General features: G+C 55.2%; 2 protein-coding genes across 4 annotated transcripts; one reads left to right on the forward strand and one right to left on the reverse strand.

Annotated features, from left to right (window-relative positions):
• The first annotated feature begins 1,060 nt into the window (after positions 1-1,060).
• On the forward strand, positions 1,061-9,942 carry TEX261 (testis expressed 261). 3 transcript variants are annotated; one of them, XM_036118175.2, is made up of 6 exons: positions 1,061-1,263; positions 2,884-2,963; positions 4,083-4,236; positions 6,114-6,181; positions 6,921-7,023; positions 7,189-9,942. In XM_036118175.2, exons 1-6 carry the CDS (start codon positions 1,254-1,256, stop codon positions 7,302-7,304), a joined length of 531 nt encoding a protein of 176 aa, XP_035974068.1. In that variant the 5' UTR covers positions 1,061-1,253; the 3' UTR covers positions 7,305-9,942. The 3 variants fall into 3 exon arrangements, with proteins under 3 accessions (XP_035974068.1, XP_077912552.1, XP_035974067.1); XM_036118174.2 differs by lacking the exon at positions 1,061-1,263 and adding an exon at positions 1,813-1,952; XM_078056426.1 differs by lacking the exons at positions 1,061-1,263; positions 4,083-4,236; positions 6,114-6,181; positions 6,921-7,023; positions 7,189-9,942 and adding exons at positions 1,273-1,836; positions 1,928-1,952; positions 3,275-4,070.
• Positions 9,943-10,446: 504 nt separating this feature from the next.
• ANKRD53 (ankyrin repeat domain 53) lies at positions 10,447-16,341 on the reverse strand. Its single transcript, XM_078057431.1, has 6 exons — positions 16,277-16,341; positions 15,836-16,028; positions 15,415-15,614; positions 13,966-14,130; positions 13,417-13,537; positions 10,447-11,198 (listed from the first exon to the last, which is right to left on the reverse strand). Exons 1-6 carry the CDS (start codon positions 16,339-16,341, stop codon positions 10,488-10,490), a joined length of 1,455 nt encoding a protein of 484 aa, XP_077913557.1. The 3' UTR covers positions 10,447-10,487.
• Positions 16,342-16,493: the final 152 nt, after the last annotated feature.

Genomic DNA, 16,493 nt, shown 5'->3' on the forward strand with positions numbered 1-16,493 from the left:
GAACGGTATTTTGAAATATCGTCTACATTCATTCATACGTCATTGTGGTAGTAAAGGAAAACGTTTCTCTACTTAATGACCCTTCTGACACCAAATGTGTGCGTCAACCAATTTTCCAACTCTCTTGACACCAACTTGGTGTTCTGTAATTTTAATCAATTCTGATCGTAACTACCTGGAGTTAGTGTCAGACTCCCCAAGTTTAAGGGCTCAGTCCCACAAGACTGCTCTCACTTCAGATGCCAGTTACAGTCATGGGTCGCCAGGGTGCCTACGCTTCTGTCCAACTTGGCTACAACGGGCGGGGTTCCCAACCTCCCTCCTCAGGTTGGGTAATTGGCTAGACAAAACTTGGAAATAATAACTACAAGATAATTGGGTGACAAAACTTGGAAATATTTACTTACACTGACCAGTTTATTACAAAGGATATTACACAGGTACAGATGAACAGCCAGGTCAAGGGGCACATAGGGCAAGGTCTGGAAGGCTTCTGAGCCCAGGAGCGTCTGTCCCTGTGGAGTTGGGGTGGGCCACCCTCCAAGCATGTGGATGCATCCACCAACCTCTGAACCCATAGTTTAGAGATTTTTATGGAGACTTCATCACACAGTCATGATTGATTATTAGCTCAATCTCCAGCCCTCTCCCCTCTGTGGAGGATGGGGGATGGGACTGAAAGTTCCAAGCTTCTAAACAGGGCTTGGTCTTTCTGGTGACCAGCCCCCATCTTGATCTATCCAGGAGCCCACCCAGAGTCGCCTCTTTAGACCAAAAATGCTCCTCTCACCTGGAAATTCCAAGGGATTGGGAGTCCTGCAGACACTCCTATCACCTATCCAATCTTTGGGGGGGTATCTACCCAGGAGGGGAATCGATGCACTATGTGGTAGTTCTATGTTTAATCTTTGAGGAATATGTATTCGTTTTTATGCACGTAAAGATTATCCCGAGATGAGTAGCACAGCCCAGGCCCGTACAGACACTTTGTTTTGCAGGCCTGTCTTGGCCACTAGATGGGGAACTTCTCAACAAGGGCTGCCCTGCGCCTTCCGCCCCCTCAGTGAGTCTCCCGTGGTAGAGTAAATGCATTCAGTGCCCGGTGGGCGCCCTGCGTGCCCGCCACTGGCGATGTGCAGGCGACACAAAGGTGCAGAAGGTACCCTCAAGGAACTCGGCCTAAAGGGACAGTTACGCCTGAGGATGACTGATTAAAGGCGCCCCAACTCCTGCCTGTGCCGCTTCCTAGATGTATGACCCGAGGCAAGTAACCTTCCTTGGCCCCAGCTTCCCCACCCTGAAATGATTTACAGTCAACTGCCATCACGGAAATACAGCGTAGCCTTTAGCCCAGTGCCTGGCCCGCGCTGGGCACGCAACAGTTTTGTTCGGGTCAGCCGCGGTGGCAAGACAAGCCCGGTGGGCGACCCGCCTGAGCGCCTCTGGCCGGTGCTTGCTGGGGAGCGGTCGGGCGGGCCTCTCGCGCCCCGGACCCCTCCACGCCGGCGCGGGAGCGCCCAGGGAGTGCACCGAACGCTGTCCCCCCGGCTGGCGCCGCGTCCCCGCCCCCGGGCACCGTCCTGCCTCCCCGGGCTGCGTCGCCGGCCCTCCGCTGGGTGCAGCCCCGGGTGGCCGGAGCTCCGCCAGCGGGGTGCGGGACGAGGCCGCGGCCGGCTGGTCCTCCGCGCCGGCGGGAGGCGCTCGTCCGGATTCGGCCGGGGGCGGCGCTCCGGCCGGGCTCCTCTCGGCGGCGGCGCACGGCCGTCCCTCCGTCCGCAGGGCGGGGACGCGGCGACGGTGGCGGCGGCTCCGTGTCGCCGGAGCCGAAGCGCGCAGGCCCGTCCCGGCGGTCGGGGGGCGGGCGGGGCGGGGCGGGGGCGCCATGTGGTTCATGTACGTGCTGAGCTGGCTTTCGCTCTTCATCCAGGTGGCCTTCATCACGCTGGCCGTCGGTGAGAGTGCGCGACCCGGGTCCGCGCGGGCTCCTCTCCCGGCATCTGTGCTGGCCGGGGGTCGCATCACGAAGGCGGTCGCATCACGGGGGACTACTGTCCGGTGCTCCCGGCCTTCGCATCCCTCCCCTTTCCTGTCCCGCCGGATCCTGCCCCCTCTTGCTGACCCCAGCAGCCCCGTGGGACCGCGGGTCCTTCCCCGTGTCACTAAATCCGCCCCGGCACCGCCTGGGAGTGGCTGACCGAAGTGCCCCTTGCCCGAGCTCGCGCACCGCCAACCGCTGCCGTGCCCACCCTCGCGGGCCTATCGCGCTGAACTTTTCCCGGACACTTATCCCCGCCCTTTCGCTTCTGGCCCTTCGTACTGCCTACTCTCTCGGAGTTTGACACGCTTTTCCCTTCTGGCTAGTTCCTACTCTTGCTCTCTGCTGAGATCTCACCTCTTCCGGGAGGCTCTCCTTATGGGGTTTGGTGGTGCCCTGTCCTTTCTCTGAAGTAGCACTTGTCACACTGGGCTCGTCTGACGCCTCTCCCTACCCCCACTTACCCGCGCTGGGTCAGGGAAGGGACCTTGCCTGTCTTACCCTGTTCTCTCTTCACTCAGAGCGGCACTTGGCCCATACCAGGTGCCCAACAGATATTTAGTGAATGAGTGAATGAAATGCCCCTTTATGGACCAGAGGTTAGCATTGTGCTGAGGCATCAGATACAGGTTTCCATTCAGTTTTATGAAATCTTTTTTCAGTTGCCCGGACAAAGTTTTGCTTCTTCAGACTTGAGAGGACCCCACATGGGTTGTTCGGTTTGTTCCTTAGTGAGGGAGTCCATGAGGGGTTGATGGGGACCCAGCTGCAGAGAGAGAAAGACCAGGATGGTGGGAGTGACTCTGGCTAATGTTCTCCCTGCTTGCTCCTCTTCCCAACCCCCCCAGCGGCTGGACTCTATTACCTGGCAGAACTGATAGAAGAATATACAGTGGCCACCAGCAGGATCATAAAATACATGATCTGGGTAAGTGGCAGTTTTCCCCAGGATTTTCCCCTCTTTTGCCCTGCCTCAAAGGAGGAAGTAGGGAGAGTTTTGCATGAATGGTGAGATCTCTGTCCCTGCTGTTTCCTGAGGGTGCCACCCCTACCTCCTTCACCTGCACCTTGTCTCCTGAGTCTGCTCTCTGGGTCCAGGTGTTCCCTCGCCCCTTCCCCAAGTAGCAGCGCTTCACTGCAGACCCTGTTCTCAGTTCCTTAGGGTGACAGCTGAGTGCACACTCTGTGTTGACAGGACCATGGCTTGGCCTTTGCTTGGTTGTTTCCCGTTGTCTCTAGCCCCTACGAAGAACTACGAAGAACTTACCTAAGAACAGTTTTGAGTACTTGAGTTAGAGTACTCATTGCCCTCAGATCAAGTGACTTGTCCTAAGAGGGAGACACCTTCCCTGGCCCAGTCCCTGCCCTCCTGAGATCTCATGGAAGGCTTCTTTTCCTGAAGACACAATCCTTGCCATTGATGTCAAAGCTCCAGGAGTGCCTGCTGGCAGGTAGATTCCTGCCAGCTGTGGGAAGGGGTGGGGATTGGGACCATTTGGATGGGAGAAGTCCAGTGCCTCTCAAGTCACCTGGTGTCAGCAGCCACTCTGGGCATGGCTTGGGGTAGAGGGTTAGTAGTGGAGACGAGACCATAGCACTCAGCTCTGGGTTCAGAGGCCTGGCCTGAGGGTTTCGGTACAGGAATTAGACCTTTATTCTACCAACTGCCATTTGTTAAGCGCTGACAACTATAAATTCTTCAGAACAGTGTTTTTCAGGTTGTAGGTCTCATTCATTATTGGTTTGTGTCATCAGTTCAGTAGGTCATGATCAGCATTTTCAAAAAACAGAATAGAATAGAGTAGAATAGAACTGAAATTTGAACTTTGATCTTACAATGTTTACTGTGGGTTGCTGTCAAAAATTTTTGAGAATGGCGTTAAAAGATGCTGCCCTTTGGGAGCTGAGAGACAGGTTGGGGAGGACTGTGAAATAGGGAGAGATCGAAGCATGAACCTAGTGTTGCCCGGAGCAGGCTGGGGGTTAGTGAGACCAAGAAGGCTGCCTGGAAGAGGCTCCCTGCACTGTGTACCTCTCGTTGTTTCAGTTCTCCACAGCTGTGCTGATTGGCCTCTACGTGTTTGAGCGTTTCCCCACCTTCATGATTGGCGTGGGCCTCTTCACCAACCTCGTCTACTTTGGCCTCCTCCAGACCTTCCCCTTCATCATGCTGACCTCGCCTAACTTCATCCTTTCGTGCGGTGAGAGGGGGCAGAGTTGGGGAGGCCGTCGAGGTGGTTGCATGTGCCCAGCTCAGTCTGGGGCACTATGGGGATATAGAGAAAAGTGGCAAACCACTAGGGTCCTCCAGGAGGCCAGGCTGATTGGGAACATGGACTTCTTACACTTGAGGAGCCTAGAGTCTCCTTGGCTCTAGTGACTAGTATTTGGGGTGATGAGGGAGTGGGGGTGGGATACTTAGGGAGGGCTTTCCCAGGGCGGTGAATTTGAGAAGGGAGAAAAGGTGGGTTTTCTGTGTAGTTATGGGCTCTAAGAAACCACTTGGCCAGGAAAAGCCCAAAGCCCTACCCTGGGAGGCAGGTAACTCCCTGTCTAGTCGTCTGGCCCAAAGTCTTGATTAACACAAGCTTCATGGGGCTGTGGGTCCCCCTGCAGGTGCCGGCATTGGGGTAGACAAATGTGTTTGGAGGACCCTGACCGTTCTGCCTTTAAGCTGGCACTACTTTCTGATCCTGGGAGTCATTTCTCCTCTCTGGCCTTGGGTTCTTGATGATGGACTCAGGTGACACACAGTAGGCGGTTATAGATAGCCCCAGAAAAGATTCTGGGAAGTGTTTGGTTACCAGGATTGTTTTTTCTCCCATTAATCATTACTGGTCATCTAGTCTTTGGGCAGGATATGAGATGTAATTGGGAGTTTCTTAGAGCTACTTTTCTATTTTTGTGGGAGAATCTGGAAAGAGAATATTACCCACGAGGAGGGCACCCAGTTAAAGCTAGGACTGGCCTCTTCCCTGAGTGCCTTGGTGTGATTCTGCCAGAGGATGTGTTTGGTGGGGGTTGGTGTGGAGAGTCCTTCCCTGGAGACCAGACCCCTTCTGCATCTTCCCAGGGGATAGAACCCTCCCCACCCCCCATCCCCCCAGTAGCAGGCCCTCCTGGCTTCCCTTTGTCATTCCCCCAACCTGCCCTTTAGATGCCTGAGAGACTTTTCCTGAAGATCTGTGGGCATCAGGCACCATCTGTCTTCCAGTTTCCCCAGTCCTAGAGTGTGGCTAGGCACGGCAGAGCTCTGCCTTAGAAGGGGAAAGGCAAGAGGAGGAAAGAGAGACAAGACGTGGCATTTGGCTGTGAGGTGGATGTGCGGGGTGTTCAGTTTGAGTGGGGCTTTGTTGTGGTGCCTGCCCTTCACCTCACCGTGAGAACAGGCAGCGATGCCTATCTCTGAGCAGCCCATCCCCAGGATCTGCAGGTTGTCTCTCTCCTCCATAAATGTGGCTGCACCCTAAGGAGGTGGGTGTCAGTCCAGAACCTACCAGTTTAGACCAGTGAGCCCTACCCTGGGGCAGAATGAGAAAGGACCCTCTCCCCCAGAATTTGGAGGAACCCTAAAACTGCACCCCAAAGCATCTAGCAAACTGTGCCCTTTTATTCCTGAGGAGTGAGAGCCTCTTTATTTGAGGCCCTCTCCCAGCTGCCCAGTTCAGAGTGGAATCTCTTGGGAGTATGTTATCTGCCCTGTGACTTCCTGCGCCCCCTGCCCATGGGAGGGCACTCTTCGGGACTCACATCCACTTATAAGTAGGTTAATGGTCACGGTGCTTTGGATTACATAAGAAATCTCATTTTTATACCATTCAAAGAGCTTTCTTATCTGCCTTCTAATTTTGTTCATAAATGCCTTCTGCAGTGGGCAGGTAGGAGCTAATCCTCCCATTTTCACAGATGGAGAACTGAGTTCTGGAGGGTAGTGTACTTGGCTTATAGCCATACTCTGAGTTGGGTGTAAAATCAGGACTAAGACTCAGGACTCCCAACTCCCAGGGGCCTTTGAAGGTTAAAAGTCCAGCTTTATATTCTTCCCCCCAAACTGACTGACTCTTCATTTCCTCAACAGGGCTAGTGGTGGTGAATCATTACCTAGCATTTCAGTTTTTTGCAGAGGAATATTATCCTTTCTCAGAGGTAAGAAGTGTTCAGTACATCAAACTATTAGCAGGGACAGAGGAAGTAAAGGGGACTTGCATGATTTGCTTTGTGAACTTAGCTGGGGTTTGAAATAGTCTGCTCAGGGATAACGCATTTAAAAAAATAGTATTGATGAGTCTAGAAAGTGATGTGGGGTGAGGAGCAGGGATCTCTTTGGCTGAGGCGGGGAGGTCACTGCTCTCCCCCAGGGAGTCCTTTGGTTCTCCCAAGATCACAGCCTAACACCGTGAGGTCAGGACAGGGCACTGGGGTGGCCTTGTCTGATGCAGACCTCATGGGGCTGGGCGGGTTGCAGCCCTGAAGCCCGGCTCCTCCCAGCAGACGGCCCAGCCTTTTTCCTCTCAGGGGTTCTCCACACCCTGCTGCCCCAGTTCTGACCCCTGGGAAGAACAGGGTCACTTTTGGGGGGAAGATGGGTCAGTCATGGTTTTGCCCTCCATCTGCTTCCTTTAGTTCGGAGGAGTTGTTTGTCCTAGTGCCCAGGATTTGGGGATTGTGGTCATACTCGGTCATCCTCAGCCTCCACCTTTCCCCACTGAATTTTCTCCATGTCTGAGGTTGCCCTGCCTCTGCCTCCTGGGCCCTGGCCTCCTTCAGAGATCAGGTGTGGGGCCTTCTGTGCGTTCCTGACCGCCTCTGTAAGATGCGTGGTGGCCGTGTGGGGCCCACCCTTGGCACCTCCGGGGCACCCTCTCTCAGTGTCTCTTGTTGCCAGGTCCTGGCCTATTTCACTTTCTGTCTGTGGATAATCCCGTTTGCGTTCTTCGTGTCACTGTCGGCTGGGGAAAACGTCCTGCCCTCCACCATGCAGCCAGGAGGTGAGAGGGGCTTGTCAGGGGTCACGGTGGGATCGCCTCAGGAAGGCCTGGGTTGTGTGGGGAGCCCGAGCCCAGCCTTGTGATGGAGACACTTGGGCTCCAGGTGGGGAGAGCTGTGTTCACATGTAGACACACACACTCATCCCCCTGCCTGTGTCTCCACAGATGACGTGGTCTCCAATTACTTCACCAAAGGCAAGCGGGGCAAACGCTTAGGGATCCTGATTGTCTTCTCCTTCATCAAAGAGGCCGTTCTACCCAGTCGTCAGAAGATATACTGAACCCCTTTGGGAGGGGATGCGGGGGCAAGATCAGGAGAGTCGGGCCCCTGGGCCTCTGCACTAGGCGGGGACCGTGAGCCTGGAAGGCACCTTGCCCCAGCCCTGGCCCTCGTTCCCTTGACTCTCCCTGAAGCCCTCATCCCCACCTTCCTCGAAGGGCTCAGCTTGGCTCAGATCTGACGCTGCTAGAGGCTGTGACCTCACAGGGCACCAGGAGGATGGCAGAGCCTGCTTAGCCAGGAGGCCATGGGCCACCTGGTTAGGCGGGAGCTGAGCTCCCTGTGACCCTCCTGCCCACTTCCGTGGTGGGTCAGGAGGTTCTGGCTCAGCCGGGGCAGGCAGGGCAGGGGCTGTGAAGCTGGAGAGCAGACAGGGATAAGTTCTCTGGGCAGATGGCCGTGGGGAGGGGCCATGGCTTGGCACTTCCAGGAGAAATAGTTTTTGCTGTTGAACTGTGATTTCTGTCCCAAGTGCTGATTCCCATTTGAATAAAGATTCTAGGTGGCAGTGTTTGCCTTAATATCCTGAAAGTTCATCTCCCTTTCTTGCTGTTGACCTTCTGCCCTGGACTGGACTGGCTTTTCTGCTCCAGGGGCTTTTTTTCTGGGTTTGGGTCTTGCCCTCCCAGAGGGACTGCTCTCACGGCCCTTCCTGGGAAGTGGGCAGAGATGAGGAGCTGAGCCGGGTCAGGGGGGTTGGGGGTGGAGGCAGCCTTTCTTGTGCCCCTCCCTTTTCTTCCATCTCTTCTTTCCCCAAGGCGCCATGGCTGTGACGCTGGGGGCAGCAGAGGGACGGTCTGGGACTGGGTGGGATTTTTGGAACATCTGCAATATCCTATTTGTAAGCCTTCCCCTGGGGAAAAGGAGTGGTTTCTGGCTGAATTCTATCTTAGGCCCAAGAGGAAAGAAAATAGAAATTGGCTTCCAGGCAGCCTGGGTTACAGCCTATTTTTTAAGAAATGGGACTGAGGGGAAAAACGGTTTGTCGCTCTAAGAGCACACGAGGGCTGGCCCTCTCTTCTGTGTGCTCTTGGCTCCCGAGGAGCTGACCTCAGTCTTCTAAGAAGGTGGGCCAGATCCTGGCACAGACCAGCATTTGCTGACTTTGCACTCCAACTACAGTGCCTTGCAAGTACTCAGCAGTACATACGGGAGTGAAGCCCCCATGAGAGCCGTGCCTGCCATGTCCTGTACCTCAGATCGAGAGTGGCAGGTGCGGAGATGGACAGTGCGCATGCGGTACCTTTAAGCCGGGGAAGCCCCTGTGCTGGAAATTCTCTGTATCCTGCCCCAAGTCCCACCACAGCCCTTCATTCCCTTGACTGCAGCACTTCCTATTCTCTTAAAAATCCCAGCCTTTCCCTTTCTCTGAGAGGAGTAGCACATTTTGGTTTCTTCTTGGTGGGAATGAGATGGCCAGGCCTTTTTATCCTATGCAGACAAGGGAAGACAAGGTAGAGGACACAGGAGGCCAGTATCATCCTCACTGCTGGGTCAGCAGCTGGCTCAGCTCTCCCTTGCTGTCTCCTTCTTTGTTCCTCACCCCGATGACATGGCTTCTCTCCTAGGGGTTGCCAGTGGCCTTCTCGTGCTAAATCCCCCAGACCCTTTCATATCTTACACTGGATCTCTGCAGCATCTGACAGGGCTGCTCACCCCCAGCTTCTTGAATTGCACTTCCCTGGCACTCCTGTGGCCGGTCTTCCTCCTGCCTCTGCTATTCATTTCAGTTTCCTGTGCAGGCTTCTCCATTTGCCCCGTGCACAATGGGGTTTCTCAGGGTTCTGTTGTGGGCTCCCTGGAGGAGCCCGTCCGAGCTGATGGCTTCAAGGACTCTGCCGAGGAACTAAGAGTTGACCTCCAGCCCCAGCATCCCTCCTGATCTTCTGAACCATAGTTCCTCTCGCCTTTGGGTGCACAGACAACTCTCATGGCCCAGAGGGCACTTGCTGCTGTCCTTTGCAAACCTGCCTCTTTTGGGTACCTGCCGTGGCCCCAAGACCCCTCAGGAGCCAGACCAGAAACCTGCTTTCTAGCCTGCTTTCTCTTTCTGCCCCTCCCACTCATCCAATCTCTAAAAACTGTTAAGTTTACCTTCCTAACATTTCTTGATTCGAGCCACACCCACTGTCATCAGCTTACACCTGGATTATTGTGACAGCCTCCTTCTCCTTCTATGTCCCACAGCCAGAGTTGTCTAAAATGTATAGCTGATCAAGTCACTTCCTGGCCTACAACCTTCCATGGCTCCCTACTGCCCTCAGGATAAAGTCCAGACCCCTTAGCATGGCTTGTGAAACTTGTGATGTCTGGTTCCTACTTGCCTCTCTGGCCTCATCACTTGCCACCTTGCACCCTGTGTCCCCGCCTCCTGTATTCAGAGATGCCACTTTGATTCCCCTTTCTTCTGCCCACCTGGGTACCTTCTCTGTCAGTTCTCAGCTTAGATTTCACTTCCTCTGAGCTTTGTCCCCTCTCCCCCCAGCACACCACACAAATCACTCTAGGCTTACTGGTCTATCTCCCCACTAGACTGTAAGCTCCTTGAGGGCAGGGACTGTCCTTCAGTTTTTGTATTAACAGTGCCTGGCTTGGTGCCCGGTACATAGAAAGCACTCAATAAACGTTTGTTTAATGAATGATTTGTAGTGATGTGTCCAGGGGATAACAGGGGATCCAGGATAGCTTCCTGGAGGAAGTGCAAGTGCTTGTATAGTTGCAAACTGAAGCCACGGGTCCTCCCTCCCTCCCCCCAAGATATGCTGCTTGTGCCTCCCTGAACTACAGAGACCTTGAAGGACTTAGTCTGAACAAGAGGCAACATTTTCCTGTGGTTCCCTATCCTGGAAGCCTTGTTCCTGGTGGGCTGGGGCGGGGGGAGGAGAGGTAGTAGGGACACCAAAGAGTCAGTTTTATGATGCAAGGGTCCAGGATAGACTGATGCCCACTCTGAGGACTCTGACCTAGCTTAAACCTCTTGGGGAGTCCAAGGAATTTCTTTGTGGAGAAAGGAGACCTGGGACCTAGTCTTTTGTTAAGAGAGAAGGGGCTCCGATCTTCAAGCTTGGGAGTGGGAAGTGGGAAGCCTGTGAGTACTCCTCTCCCTCTCTTCCATCCCCAACGTGAATCACCACACCTCAGCCTTCACTGGGCTGTCTCAGGTTGACAGCCTACCAAAATAAGTTTATGGGGGGCTTTTGGGGGAGGGCAGAGTGGGGAGCCCTTGATGGGCTTGCACAGCTGCCAGGAAGGCTTCATCAAATGTCTCACGCAGGTTCATGGCCAGAGCGTCAGTCCAGAAGTTGTCACCCGAGAGCCGCTTCTGGGGCACGTGCCTTATGCTGACAGGGCAAAAGCCCTGGGGCACTTTCATCCTGCGTGGCCGCACTGAAGGGTACAGCTCTTGGACTAGCACCTTGAAAGGCAGCTGGGGCACAGGTGCCAGCCGGCTGCCGGCCACCGTGCACAGCTGTGCCCCGCCGTGCCGGTCAGACCTCGCCTTAAGGAAGCTGTGGAAGTCGCGCTCCGGGCTGGGGTCTGGATGCACACCCAGGCGGATGCCCTGTGGGTAGCCGATCTGGGTGGTGGGCCATCTGGCAGGATTGTTGCTAACATTCCACCACTTGGGCCGCCTGACCACGGGTTGGGTGTAGATGGGTGTGGGTGTCCCCAAGGACTGCAGCTTGGGCGTTGATGTCTGCCGCAGGCGTGCCTCTGGGGAGGGGTAGAAGCTCTCTCGAGGCCCCTGGTGCTTGGGGGTCCGGGGAATGGCGATCGCCTGGGGTGGGGCACAAGGCGCTGGCTTGGAGTTGCGGATCAGGGATTGGCCTTGAAGCAGCTGCTTGCGATGGAGCCACTTCTTGAAATCAGCTTCTCTCAGAATTTGGTGCTCTTTCTGCAACATCAGAGGGTACAAGATAGTCATGGAGGGCTGCCCCTCCTCCCTGCTCCTGTGGAGGGGGGCCTTGTGGCTGTAGCCCTTGGAAACCTCAGGTATCACTGGCTAGATCCAGTTGCGCCCCAGGAGGCCTAAGTCTGATGAGAGAAACTCCTGCCTATGGGAGCCCTTGTTCTGACGGGGAGATAATATTGCCCGAAGGGAGCCCTTGGGCTGATGGGGCAGGTAGAACCTCTCCGACCTCCAACCTGATACGGCCTCTGCCCTAAGTGAGGTCTCCAGTCCCTGCCCTACAGAAAACCTCAAGTCTCATGGGGGAGACAAGCCTCCACCTCCAGAGAAGTCCCTCGTCTGATAGTGGAGATATGTCCTGCCCTGAGAGAATCTCTGGTTTGATGGGGGAGGAAAGGCAAATCCTCGACACTGGAAGAAGAAAGCAGAAAGGTTTGGAAGGCCTGGAACTGGGGGTAGCCAGTCTGGATTGGCTTCTGGAAGTGGTGGGCCTTGTATGTTGGGGGATATAGTTGGCTGGCTCTCTGGGCTGGGTGGTCATGACTCGGTCTACCTCTCTGTTTTTGCCTCCACTAGAATTGAACCTTCAGCTTGCCACAGAACTGCCCCTTGTCCACCCCCTTGTTTCAGTGTCTCACCCCCCGGACCGTTGCTAAGCCATCAGGTGGTACGGAGATTGACCCAGCTCGGGAGGTAGGCTCTGATTAGGCTAAGCCAATCATAATAATTCCATCAGCCTTGCCCCAGCCCCAGGTCAGTCAGCACATGGCTTTCCTTTAGCTGTAGGGATTGGCACAAGAATGGACATAGGATCCAACTGAGGCCAATAAGAGATAAGGGGAGATCTGCAAGGGGCTTCTGGGTAAGTTTAGAGCCACGGGAACGGATGAGCTTTGCCTCCTCTGGACACAAGGGGCTATGAGGACTGGGTGACACACTAGAAGAGGAGAGGGCTGAGAAAACTGGAGAGAAATGCAGCTGGAACCAAGCTGGAGTACTGGATTTTGCCAGCCCTGAAGCCCTCCCCACTTCTGGATCCACTTAGGATTCCCAGCATCTTCTCTCTGGGTTTTCTGGCTCTTGCATCCTATATCATTATACCTGCTTAAAATCCTTTACTTCCCCATTCTTCCCCAGCCAAGGTCCATCATAGATCTGAGCCCCTCCCAAATCTCTCGCTTGGCAATCTCCAACTCACATCTGTTCCCCTAGCTGTACTGACTTTGTGCTTCTCGGCATATACCACGTTCTCCTGTACCTCTGTGCCTCTCCACAGGGCTCTCTGTTCCTTCTGCCTGGTCAGCCCTTCCCTTCTTCATACAGCCAACTGCTGCCCATCTTTAAAGATCCTCTTAAGCATTATCTCTCTGGCATCCTCCTGGACCCTTCCTCCTCTGTGGGAATATAACCCACCTCCCATTCTAGATCCTAAGCTCCTTCAGTGAGGGGACCACATCTCATTTGTCTTTGGAGCCTCAGGGTCCAGCAGGTGCCTAGCAGAGAGGAAATGCTCAGTGTCTGTTGGAAAGGATGGATTTTTTTTTAGAAGACTTTATTTTTAAGTGATCTCTACTGCCAACACGGGACTTGAACGCTCAACCCCGAAATCAAGAGTCATGTACTCCACCAACTGAGCCAGCTACATGCCCCAAAGGATGGATCTTTTTTTTCTTTTTTTAAGATTTTATTTATTTATTTGAGAGAGAGAGAGAGCATGAGCAGGGGGAGGGTGAGAGGGAGAAGCAGATTTCCCACTGAGTGGGGAGCCTGACGTGGGGGACCGATGCGGGGCTCCATCCCAGGACCCAGGATAATGACCTGAGCCGAAGTTAAGACACTTAACAGACTGAGCCACCCAGGCACCCGGAGGATGGATCTTTTTAACCAGTGTGAATCCCAATGTAGGCAGGGTCTGGAACTCGCTAGAGATTTTCCTCCTCATCCAGAAGGAGGCAATGCACTAGGAGGGGTGCTGTACTTCTTGCCAATTTAAGCTGTATTTACTCTCTAACACAAAATAAGACTTTTGACCTAGGGGAGTGGCTTTTAAGGGTGGAATTTCAGAGGATGGGGAGAGGGAGGCTTTTTCTGGGTGGGACTGCTACCAGCCACTCCTCTAACTGCCTGTGAGTCACGGCCTCCTGTGCTCACCTGCTTGGAGAGCAGTGCCGGCCCGGCGCCCCTGCCCCCCCCTCCCCCTTACTTGATACTCAGTCAGGTAGTCTTGTTCCATGAAGGCCAGCTGGTCCTTGAGCCTCTTCAGTTTCCCCATCTCACGAGCAAAGTCCTTCTTGTCCCGTTTCCACATGGCATCCTTCAAGAACCTGACGCCAAGGTGGGGGTATGTCATCCCCCAGTGACCGAGCTTCACCCTGGGCTGGGAAGACTGGCTGCTGCTGAGGGCCCGGATGAGGGTGGGAGGAGCCACCAGAGACACCATTCCCCACTGCCCAAGGCCCCTCCCACTACCTTTGAGGTGAGAGAGGAAAGTGATAGTCTGATCAGCACCCCCTGCTGAGGATCCAAGACCTCAGGGCAAGAAAGGGCAGTGCTCAACCCAAAGGGGTGAGGCCCTGTGGAAAGCCCTGGGAATAATATCCTGGCGGGGGGGGGGGCCGAGGGGTCTCTTCCGCAGACTTATCTCCCAGCCCAGACCTTCCTGGTAAAGGCTCAGCCTTAGGTGAGGGCCCCAGGGAAAGGGCTGGGAGGGAGGGAAGGGGTGGCAGGCTGTGGGTGGTTCTCACACCCTCACCGGGCACAGTCACGGTGGTTCCATATTTTGCAGTAGTCGATGGGCTTGCAGCCCATGGCATCTCGGGCATGGACATTGGCGCCATTTTGCACCAGCACCTTCACGCAGCTCAGCAGGCCCTTGCAGGCTGCCAGGTGGAGGGGTGTGGAGCCATTGCATGTCTGACTGTAGAGGGCCCCGCCGGCCGGGAAGAGGGCAGAAAGGAAGGACAAAGGCCATCTGCCCATCAGGCAGGCAAACCAGCTTCCGCACCTGCTCTGCCACTAGCCCACTGGGTGACTCTGATATGTCCCTTCTCCTCTCTGAGCTTCAGTTTCCTCAACTGTAGAAGGAGGGTTTGGACTAAATGAATGGTGGGAGGCTGACTATATGGATGTGCAACAGTAAAGATCTGCTGGAAGAAGAGCTGGGTTGGCTGGAGGTCAGAGAGCACTAACCTTATTGGCTCTTAAGTCAGCCAGCCCTCCTGCCCCCTCCCCTGCCTGGCCATGGCGCACAAGGCCTGCGTGACCTGGGCCCTGCCTCCTCCCCATCCTCATCTTCTGACCTTGCCCCACTCTTTCCCAACATGTGATCTTTGCACATGATGTTCCCTCTGCTTGGGACTCTTTTCCCCAGTTCTTTCCATGGCTGCCTTGCTCTCAGTTTTCAGGCTGCAATTTAAATGTTATTTCCTTAGAGGTGACTTCCCCTTCCAAAATAGGTCCTCTGCCCTACCCCTTTCACTCATCACCTCATTGCCCTGCTTTATTTCCTTTGTGACTACTTACGACACTGTCATTTCATTCATTTATTGGTTTGCTAGTTCACCCTCTGCTCCTGCACTAGTTTATCAGCTTCATGAGGGCTGGGACAATTTCCGTGTCTTCACTGCTGTATTCAGCTCAGGCTTGGCGCCGAGCACACAGGGCTCTGTAAATATGAGCGAGTGCAGTCTCCCATAGGCCATCTGGGCACTTCCATGCATTTCCTCAGTTACCACAACAGTCTCATGTCATCTTCCCACATTTCAGTTGAAGACACTCAGGAAATAATTCCCAAACTTTGCTGCAAATTAGAAACACCTGGGGATCTTTTAGGCCTTCCAAAGCTCAGATGGCACCCCATACCAATTTCAGCCTTTTACTGGAACACAGGCACTGGTATTTCTGAAGCTACATATGGGACTCCAGTGTACTGACAAGCTTGGGAACCAGAGCACTGAGGCTCACTTGTCGGAGGTCTTGCTGTTTGCTAGCAGATGGCAAAGCTGGGGTGTGAACTAGGTCTGTCCTCTCCCAGAGCCTGATCTCCTTACTACAGCATGCGGGCTCGCTGACTGCTTTATGTGGGACCCAATCCTTGTCACCCCACAGCCCTCTGCCTGTCCTGCATGGATCTGCCTACTTGGAAGTGGGGTTCCTATCTGCCCAGGTTCCAAGACACTTTCTGGACACAGGCTGGACTCACGTGTTGAGGGCCGCCCCTTGCTTAAGTAGATAGTGAATGCAGGGGAGGGTCATGGTCTTGTTGTCCCCGTGGATGACCAGGTGCAGGGGTGTCTGGCCATTGTTGGTGGGCAGGTCCACGGGAAACTTGTACTCCTCTACCAAGACCTGCAGGCACGTAAGCTTGCCACTCTGGGCTGCAAAGTGGATGGCAGTGAAGCCCTGTGGGGGCGGGAGGAGGGTAGGAGGAGACTGAGCAGGATTGGGGCCCCAGGGTCCCCAACCTAACCTACAGAGCAGAGTCTGCTCATAGAAGGTGACTACACAGAAAAGGGTATCTGTGGATGTGCCATAGGCAGATCTTTGCCAGGGAACCACTATGTGAGGAACTTTCTGTGCGTACAGAGGACTTCGTTTCTTGCCCCCAAGCTCCAAGGCCTTACCTTGTCATCTGCCGGAATTTTGTCACGGTCCCGACTCAGACAGAAGCGCAACCATTCCAGGTTGCCCAGTGCGGCCGCAAACAGCTCGTAGTAGCTCCCAATGGCACTCTGGTCCCACTCATCGTCGGGGTAAGCGTGGGTCGGGAGTGGGCAGGTGAGCAAGAAAGCGGAGTCTGGGTCTGGGCCGTTGGCCCTGCGGAGGGGCGTGCGTGAGGGCGAGGGCTGTCACTGAGCACCAAGGCGCTTCGGGAGGCCAGGCCGGGGCTCGCTGGTCGGCAGGGCAATGAGGAAGCCACCGTCCCCGGACACCTCTCCGGAGGCGAGCCCTGACCCCAGCCCCGTTCTCCCGGCTCCTCGCGCCGCCCAAGGGCTCCCGCACGCTCCGGGCCCTGCCCCTCCAGGGAGGCCCCCCGCAGCCCGGCCACCTCACCCCCGGCCCACCTGGGCTGCTGGGACGCCGCTTCACCCCAGGTGACCTTGTAGGAGGCTTTCTCCGCCGGCTGCATGGCGACACCTGTGTGCGGGGGCTGCTCCCCACCCTCCCCACGGCCTGCCCGCCGGCGGGCCCGCGCCACCCGCCCACAGGGTCCCGCCGGCGGAAGCTCGAACTGGCCCTGCGGCCAGGGCTGCTCCTCCGCGGACCGCAACACTTCCCCGG

The sequence above is a fragment of the Halichoerus grypus genome, chromosome 10 (assembly GCF_964656455.1).
Source record: "Halichoerus grypus chromosome 10, mHalGry1.hap1.1, whole genome shotgun sequence".
Taxonomy (NCBI): Eukaryota; Metazoa; Chordata; class Mammalia; order Carnivora; family Phocidae; genus Halichoerus; species Halichoerus grypus.

Coding starts and splice junctions, on each gene's coding strand:
- TEX261 (XM_078056426.1), top strand. CDS start 1,303: ATGATTTACAGTCAACTGCCATCACGGAAATACAGCGTAGCCTTTAGC. Junction 1,837..1,927: donor GCCGGAGCCGAAGCGCGCAG/GCCCGTCCCGGC, acceptor CTCTTCATCCAG/GTGGCCTTCATCACGCTGGC. Junction 2,964..3,274: donor TCATAAAATACATGATCTGG/GTAAGTGGCAGT, acceptor CGTTGTCTCTAG/CCCCTACGAAGAACTACGAA.
- ANKRD53 (XM_078057431.1), bottom strand. CDS start 16,341: ATGCAGCCGGCGGAGAAAGCCTCCTACAAGGTCACCTGGGGTGAAGCG. Junction 13,538..13,965: donor AACCACCGTGACTGTGCCCG/GTGAGGGTGTGA, acceptor CCTTGGCGTCAG/GTTCTTGAAGGATGCCATGT. Junction 11,199..13,416: donor ACTACCTGACTGAGTATCAA/GTAAGGGGGAGG, acceptor CTGATGTTGCAG/AAAGAGCACCAAATTCTGAG.